At 35.9% G+C, this 9,574-nt stretch overlaps 1 protein-coding gene across 1 annotated transcript; it reads right to left on the reverse strand.

The window, feature by feature from the left end:
- Positions 1 to 1,412: 1,412 nt before the first annotated feature.
- On the reverse strand, positions 1,413 to 3,875 carry LOC125666166 (uncharacterized). The gene is made up of 8 exons (XM_048899301.2): positions 3,763 to 3,875; positions 3,430 to 3,594; positions 3,150 to 3,332; positions 2,893 to 3,036; positions 2,609 to 2,743; positions 2,405 to 2,474; positions 1,957 to 2,298; positions 1,413 to 1,770 (listed from the first exon to the last, which is right to left on the reverse strand). The coding sequence occupies exons 2-8, from the start codon at positions 3,571 to 3,573 to the stop codon at positions 1,511 to 1,513; spliced, it is 1,278 nt and encodes a 425-aa protein (XP_048755258.2). The 5' UTR covers positions 3,574 to 3,594; positions 3,763 to 3,875; the 3' UTR covers positions 1,413 to 1,510.
- Between the last annotated feature and the right edge of the window lie 5,699 nt (positions 3,876 to 9,574).

Raw genomic sequence — 9,574 nt, forward strand, 5'->3', positions numbered from 1 at the left:
ATTTCCGGTTATGCATTCGATACCCAAAATTCTCATGCATAGATGGTAAATTGTCTCGATGCAAGCAATTGTTGAGATTTTAATTAAAATGTAAGAATGTGATTCGATGAGTAATTCTATTTTCTTTTGTTTTACACTCTTATAAAATGCAAGGGTCATCGATTAGCGACGATTTTTGTTCTGAAGCGAGGGTCGATAGAGCGAAAACACTGTCAGAAAATCGTATTTACCGACAGGAATTTGTGTTCATTTCATTTTAAACATAATTGTCAATACTCACCATTAGTTCACACTTTATTTGCGACCTTTGCAGCAAAATTTGGACTTTGATTTGTATATTATTTAGCAAATATACTAGGTAAATGATGTTGCCTATGCAAGTGACCCAAACGTTGTGAAGGAGAATTTAGGTTATGCATGAGAGTAAGAAAAAAAAGTGATGCCATATACATAAATCGTTTCTGAGACTATCTAACTCTTGGCAATCACTTTTATGGTATCTTTTCGACAAGGCTAACCTCAAGCCTCGACTCCGCTTCCCTTTAAAGACTTCCATATCTTTTTTCTGTTCTGAAAAAAAAAATTAAACTCGAACAATGAAATTTCATTTAATTTTTTCGGCACGAGTATTCATGTGTTACTATATTAAATTTACTAAAAATCAGGTTTCTTTTGTAGCTGTAACACTAGTACTAAGATGGGGGGGGGGGAGGGGGGCTAAATCATAGGTAACGGGACGTTTCGACTCGGAAGACGTTTCAACCTAGGACGTTTCGACCCCATTTTGGGTCGAAGCGTCCCACTTATTTTTTTATATATAACTAAGACGTTTCGACCTCAAAGACATTTCGACCTTAGACGTTTCGACCCAATAAGATATTTTTTTTTCCATAACTGAGACATTTCGACCCTAAAGTCCATTTTTTGTTTTAATTGATAATTGTGAAGTTTCTACCCTAAAGACTTTTTTACCAATTACTGGGTCTATTTTTTTTTTATTAGATAAAAAGATAACTGGGCCGTATTTGACTATGAAGATTTTTATGTTGGTGAATCAAATGTGTTTCAAAACCTTTGTAATCCACGATGAAAAAACATGCATATCACCTAAATTGGATTACCTTAAAGAATATAAATGCTCTTTTAGTCTTTTTAATTTACAAAACACATGTTATGATGTGACTTCCCTCATCGCGATCCTCAAATTATTATATAATCCAAATAGAAAGAGTCAAAATAATTTAATATAAAAAAGCAGGAAATTATGCAGTTCGTATTCACTTGAGGATGGATTTCAAAATCCAGATTTGTATATACATGTATATGAATATAATTTGGAACTGCATATTTTCCTGCTTTCTTATTTATATATATATAATATTGATGATGATGATAATAATAATACAAGCCACTTCGTAACTAAATAATTTTATTACCATTACAGCATTTTATTAACATTTCACATTTACGTTCATGAGAGATCATGCATGGATGGATGAGTCACGTTTCACTATATGTCAAATCCCTCTCCGTACATGGATCCGCAGACCTTCAAGAAGTGGGAGGCGGTGATTTCTTCATCCATATAGCGAGTGGTGGCCTGTTGCACTTTTTGCTGCATCTTCACAGAAGATCGCCTTACATTGCGTTCCAGGTCTCCTGCCGCGATCCTCGTTTTCACAACGTTTGCTTCGCGCATCAGCAGGGGCACAAGCTGGTACAACGGGAGGGCTAACCCGTTAGCCTTTCCATTCATGCGTCGATGCCAACCTGAAAAGGGAATTAGAAAATATATAAGAGAGGTTTAAAAACCTTCATTCATATTTTCGACTAAGGTATGTCGTTGCCGGGATTCAAAAATCCCGGCCTTTCGTCCCACATTCGAGCAAGATACAATCAATCAATATGATACGTGTATGTAATTTATCATAGCAATTTGATTTAATACACACGTACCTTCAACATCGTTGTTCGTCCTTATCGTGAACTCAAATATGCTCCACGAACGGATAGGGAAGGTGGCGTTTTCCATCCATTGCCGGTTGATGTACTGCACCAGTTCCTGAAGGTGGGGTGGGCACTTCTCCCTCAGCACCCGGAACACGTCCACAATATGATTCCAAGGCAAGAAAGGCAAGGCCATCAGCTGTTTCATGAATGTGTGGGATGCTTCCCTCTCTCTGAAGGTGGTCACGAGCCCGAGGTTCTGGATGCGGGTCCATATGGCCTTCGTCCAATGAAACACACACCCCTTTAAGGTCACGTTCGGGAAGACGTCCCTGACAGCCTGCCAGATTCCTGAAATAATATTTTATTACAAATAATCAAATCGGTAGGTTATTTATTTTAATGTATGCAAATGTCATATAGTCGTAATTTTTTCTTTGCTACACAAATTTCATACCTGCTTCAAAATCTGCAGTGATCATCTCCACCGCAGGTTGTCGCACATTCTCCAGGAGAGTCATGAACACCTGAAATAATAAAATCATATCGAAAACTTGAAATGAACATCATAAAAATAAAATGATGTAAAAACCAGTTATTATGAAAATTTAGTTTTTTCAACATGAATATAGATATTTTAACTAAATAGAATACATTTTACTTGGATATAATCTTCCTTCCGCCGCCTTGACATCAGGACAAAGAGGAGGGGGAACTGCATACTCTTCCCGTCCTTGTTCACAAACGCATGGATGGACAGGAGTTGTCCTGTGGGTTTCAAGAATGATGGAACAATCTGTAAAACTAGGTTTATCAATATTAATATGTAAATGCTGATAAAAAAAATTGATAGTTTTTTATGCGACCAGAAACAGAGGTACATGTAAATATTGTTTCGAACAAAAATATACAAAGTGTGCAAGTATCAATATGATATTGCATTACCTTGAAGGTTCCGTCGATGAACCATCGTCTGGCATGGCGGAGGATCTCAAGGTGGTGGTCGCTTCCGAAAATAAGGTGCCGAGCCCCATCTTGGTGAAAATCTGCTACAAGGAAGTCCTGACACTGCAGAAAATCCATGTTGATCTGTAGAAAAAAATGAAAACCATCCATATTTATATATAATATATCTATATTCATGTATTCATATTTTGGAGTAATTCTAAATACAATTTTAGAGTATATAAAATAAACCTTACCTCAAAGTTGAGGTCAACAGGTTCCTGGGGACGAAAGCCTGCCCGGTGTCGGTTGACATATCGCTTGATGTTGGCTGTACGTGGAGCTAGAAATCTCTCTGGTTCATCAATGGTATCTGCCACTGTTGACTCAACTATTTCTCTGGCCTGCCGAAACACCTGGCTTTCTGCGGTCTCCTTCGCCTGAAATTTAAAGTAATTTTTATCACAATAGGATAATGTGCATTAAAGATGATCGTATAGGAAATCTTGTAATGAACTAAATATACAGCAGCTATACCAGGGCAGAGACTTTCTTCAAGAATGGCAGCTTTAAGTCCCCAGGGTGGCAGTGCTGTACTGGTGCACGATTGAAGTCGTTGCCTCGCTGAAGGACAGTGGCGGGACACAGCATCTTTTGAGATCTAATGCTACATCTCCACATCGTCGTCTCTTTGTTGTTTCTCTGAAGTAAAAAAAAAATGAAAGCACATTATTACCTTGCTGAAATATTTGGATGTGGCAGGTCTAGTTTGTTGCACACGTGGTACAAGTTATACAAAGTCATACTTGTGTATCAAGGTATACATGTATATTATCAATGCTGTGGTTTATAAAAAGCAAACATTATTACCTTAACGCTGTAGGTGAAGCCATCTGATGCCACCAGTAGTCTACCAACCCGCTTGCTTCCTTTCTCCAGGACCTCAAACTGGACCACACGTTCATCGAGGACAGTGTCGTCAGCCACCTCCTGTAGGGTCCTGTGATAAAAAGTTAAATTATAGACAGTGTTAACAAATATTGTGTCTTGACACATCCAGAATTTAATTTAATGTACTCTTGTCTCGTCAGACCTGTAAATAAAATGATTTATAAACATATATTGAAATTGTAATAGTTGTAGTCAGTGATGGAGATAAGATTTTACTTGGTGGGAACACGTAGACTAATGTGAGTTTTAGGATTGTAAGATGATAAATCTTTACCAGATTTGCAGGTCCTGTGCTGCCATCTACTGCATGTATCGCATACTAATGCCTCTTGTCGTGGACGTACCAGCGAATCACAAACTACACAGTTATCTGCAAGAAAACAAACATAAATTTAAGGGCGACGAACCTTATTCGTTTCTAATGTCTCAGGGAAAATATCTAATTAATTCTATGCTGCGTTAGTCTCAACTGTCAAACTATAAATTATATTATATCTATGTTCTGATGTTGCGTTTTAGCGTTATTTTGAAGTTACCAAAATTTACACCAACGCAACGTCTCTGTGTTCGTATTAGATATCTGACTAACTTACCATTCCACATATGACAAGGAGTGATATAAGATAATTTAATATGTTATCGATTTTCAGATATCACACTTAAGTAACATGAAATTTCAAGTTTTTCGAAAAAATCTTAACGAAATCTGCGTTTGTAATAGATATCTGATTAATTTACAACTATCCACGTGAAGTGAAGTGATATTAGGTATCTTGATATGCCCTCAATTTTCACATATCACCCTTAAAGAAGTCAGCTATCGTATCGTTGTAAGTTAGTTAAATGTAAACACAGAGTTTTAAGGTATTCACATTTCATTGTACAACTGTACCTTTATCTGGTAGCTGGCTATCAGTAATTGTAACTTTTATATTTTGTAGTAGTGTTTAGCTACTAGTACATGTAGCTAACTTTTCTTACTTTTAGTAGCTGGCTACTAGTAGCTAACTTTTCCTGGTTCAAGTAGCTGGCTACTAGTAGCCAACTTTTCTCTTTTTAAGTAGCCAGTTACTAGTAGATGGTTACTAGTAGCCAACTTTATTTCATTAAAATACAATAAGTTATTGAACAATATAAAACTTAATGATGCTTACTCTAATTTTGTCATTTATTGCGCATTTAGATTGTTAATGTCGTGAAGCTATCTGTTTTCTAGCCACATATACCTCAATACTTTGTTTCCATTTATGTTTTAAATATTCTGGCAGCATAATTTCGTATCAGAAATACGTATTGATTTTTATAACAGCTTTTTTTTTTAATTCCGTGAAAGTTTAATTAAAACTGCTAAAATTCGATGTATGTAAAATGAAAGAAGATATAATCGAATTTTAGTAGTTTTAAGTAAAGTTTTGACAGAATTCAGAAACACATTAGTTGTTATAACTAGAGTAAATAACGTCTCAAAAAAAAAAATTACAGATCCAGTCTCGTATATTACAATATTTGTCTCGAAAATTACAGATCCAGTCTCGTATATTACAATATCTGTCTCGAAGATTACTAGAACTTGCGTATTGGACACTGAGTTTATTTAATTTATTGCACTATGATAAATTCAATGAATCAGTTTATTTCTTTCTAAAAGAGGTTTTTTTTAGCTAATTTCATTATTTTATTAATTATTCCACATATAGTTATATACTTCATTTATACGGACAAATCCACATATAGTTATATACTTCATTTATACGGACAAAATGTACATGTATGTGTCAAAGACTCGTAAATTACATTGGGTTTGAAGGAGTCAAGTCAACTCGTACCCTGACCGACTCGTACCCAGGTCAACTCGTACCCAATAGGTCAACTCGTACCCAAATAGTAAAAGTCCCAAGAATCTGGTTACGAGTTGACTCCTCCTCTTCAACTGATGACAACTCGTACCTAAGCGATATGTCACTTATATGCGCATAGATATATTGCATTATGGGCAGATTCTTGGGTACGAGATGACTTTTGCCTTTTGGGTACGAGTTGACCTATGGGGTACGAGTTGACCTGGGTACGAGTCGGTCAGGGTACGAGTTGACTAGAAATCGGTTTGCATTCAAAACAAGAGTATTTTTAAAGCAATGCTGCAGAAAACTTGGGAATATATTCACTAGATATGTATCCATCCAATAGATGATAATTGTGTTGTTTTCGTCTGACGGTTTTAGCCTATTTTTAATGAGGAAATTTCACGCTTATGTGAAAACAGGTGTTTAGTAGAATAGTATGAATTCAACTTACCAGACATCTCGAATCGTCAAACACTATGGGTGTAACGAAGGTTGTTTGGGGTGACTTTCATATGTATGTGGATGTGTATACATTGATCTCATCATTATCGTCTCCACGCCAAACACCGCCACTTAATTATTTTTTAAAGGCTTCGCTTTCGAGTCCACCAATTAGCGCCAATTTTGTCACGTTTGATCACAGTTATCCCGCACGCGGCTCTTTGTAGTCACAGCGACAATTAATTATTATAATAATGAATTCCAATGAAGAAATAAGCATTTGTTTTCAAACTTTACAAAAATCATTATGTAAATCAAAATCCCCATAACTAACAACGCAAGTGGCAAACATTGAAATATATTTATTTAACATCATAGATACATAATACTGACATTCCAAAATCAATTCATAAATACACATAAAACAATCCCAGTTATATCAATTTAAAAAATTAGGTGAGACGTTTCGACCAATATATTATTGGGTCGAAACGTCTTGAGGTCGAAACGTCTTAGGTCGAAACGTCTTTGAGGTCGAAACGTCCCTGAGGTCGAAACGTCCCTGAGGTCGAAACGTCCCACATTCTAAATCATACTGCTAAATTTAAGAATTTTAAACTTTATGACAATCTATATTATTATAGAAGTCGAAAGTCTAGATTTCTTTAATTAATTCTAAACTTTTCATGTAACAAAATTTAACAGTACAATTGTTTAGAGTTGATCTGCTTAGCCCAACATGTAGAAACCGCAAAAGGATTTTGTATTGCTTATAAACTAGTAGATTCACATCTAAACACCAAAGGTAAAAAAAAAAGAAAGATTATCATATAATCGAAGTTTAAGTTTTTTCACCTTTTAAGAGCATCGTGATCGCGATCTTTTTTTTTCTTCTTCTTTGACATGCTAATACTACCTGGGCCCTTAATGATGATCAGACAGGTTAAAGGCTAAGACTAACTGTCTACCATGCCCGAGTCTTCAGAATACACATTAAATTTCATAGGGTTCTTTATCAAAAATAAATACAGTTTATGAAGTAAAAAGTAAATGAATAAAGTATGTTGCTCTCATTGTACACAGTATACTTTGAACCGATGGACTGAAAAAGTACACACATTAAAAGTGGAATTACTTCAATAATGATTAATCTTCTTTTTCTTTCAATTTTTCACAAGTTCAACTCGCATATCAATTTCTTGTACTTTTATTCAAAAAATTTCTGAAGGTTAGTTCATAAAAACATTAACATTTACTTTTAAATAACTTAAATCATGACTTCTGAAACGTTTTTTCTTACTCTCATGCATAACCTAAATTCTCCTTCATAACTTTTGGATCGCTTGCATAGGCGACGTCATTTTCATCGTATATTTGCTATAATAATACACAAATCAAAGTCCAGATTTTGCTGCAATGGTCGAAAATGTTGTGAACTAATGGTGAGTCTTGATAATTATACTTAAAAGGAAATGAACACAAATTCCTGTCGGTAAATACGATTTTCTGACAGCGTTTTCGCTCCACCGACCCTCGCTTCAGAACAAAAATCGTTGCCAATCGATGACCATTGCATTTCATAAGAGTGTAAAACAATAGAAAATAGAATTACTCATCGAATCACATTCTTACATTTTAATTAAAATCTCAACAATTGCTTGCATCGAGACAGTTTACCATCTATGCATGTGAAATTTGGGTATCGAATGCATAACCGGAAATCGATCTCTTTTGATTTCTATACATAACCTCTTGTTATGCAATTGACCGATTAGCAGGCGTGTAAATGTCTGAGCACTGACAAATACTCGAACTGACAATCTTGAAAAAATAATTTTGGAGGATCAATGTTCTTAATGAAAAAAGTACAGCTTTAGTTTGAGCGGGATTAAACTTAAACAACCATTTTTTTTCACCATAGGTTATAAGGACGCTAAGGTAAATTTATTTTCATTTCAATTCTTAGATGCATGTTGAATTGAGCTACCATCAGCAAACAATATACAGAAAGACATCATATTTTCAGCAACATCATTAACATAGATTAAAAATAATAGAGGTTCAAGAACAGAGCCTTGGGGTACCCCTACATTTAAACTTGCACTTGACGACAATTGGTCTTTGTACATAAACTTTTGCCGTTCTTGGCACACTGATTTTGACTACGGATAACTCCGTTCACCTGATCTGGATATAGGGCTCACAGCAGGTGTGACCGGTCGACAGGGGATACTTACTCCTCCAAGGCACCTGATCCCATCTCTAGTGTGTCCAGGTGTCCTTGTTAGCCCTACTATCTATATTGTATTGCTTATTAGAGTTGAGATTGATCACTGTTCGTTATCTTCACCTTTATAGGAGATATGGGATGGAAGACTGTTCGTTATATTCACCTTTATAGGAGTTATGGGATTGATTACTGTTCGTTATCTTCATCTTTATAGGAGTTATGAGATTGATCATTGTTCGTTATCTTCACCTTACACAGTATATTTTATTATGTAAAACACGACCAGGTTGAGGCAGCACAATAAGCCTATGTATCATTATATAGACACTTGGTGTATCTGCTACATCTTGTAAAGAAGACAGAAACAGAGTTTATACATTGTCTCTGTTTGATATACAGCATCTCATTCCCTCCCACCCATAAGGATTGGAATCTGAGGCTATTAATTTCACAACCCCTCCCACCCCCAAGGATCGGAATCTGAGGCTATGAATTTCACAACTCCTCCCACCCCCAGGGATCAGAATCTGAGGCTATGAATTTCACAATCCCTCCCACCCCCAGGGATCAGAATCTGAGGCTATGAATTTCACAACCCCTTCCGTCCCCAAGGATTGGAATCTGAGGCCATGAATTTCACAATCCTCCCCACCCCCAGGGATCAGAATTTCACAATCTCTCCCATCCCCAGAAACTGAGGCTATGAGTTTCATAATTTTGAGAACTGCCTATACATGCTAAATATTACAATGCAGTGAGTAATTCTCCTACATGTTTATGAGTAAGCAGATTCCTAAAGATCAGACCATTAACAGAGTGTGGCTCCATCCTTCGATGACAGTGTTCATGAACTTATTTTTTTCACTTCCATACAATGCATTTTTTTATATACATCAACGTGAAAAACAATTTGTCTAGAGTTTTTCTAAGAAGTTGATATTATCCAAAGCTCAACAATGTACGGTGGAGCGACACAGCGTTCCCTAAAACATTGATTGTCAGAAATGGATGACGGGTGATTATTTATGGAAACATCACTTTATCATCTGAATAACTCACAGGCAATTATATCGCTTGAATTTTAATTTACTATGAGGGAGTACTCTTTAATAGTAAATTCGAACCCAAGCGATTTAATTGCATGTGGAATAACTCAGGTGACTTAACCCATCAGGTGACCTGGAATAGAACATTTCATTGAAAAGGAAGTAGAAGC

The sequence above is a fragment of the Ostrea edulis genome, chromosome 10 (assembly GCF_947568905.1).
Source record: "Ostrea edulis chromosome 10, xbOstEdul1.1, whole genome shotgun sequence".
NCBI lineage: Eukaryota > Metazoa > Mollusca > Bivalvia > Ostreida > Ostreidae > Ostrea > Ostrea edulis.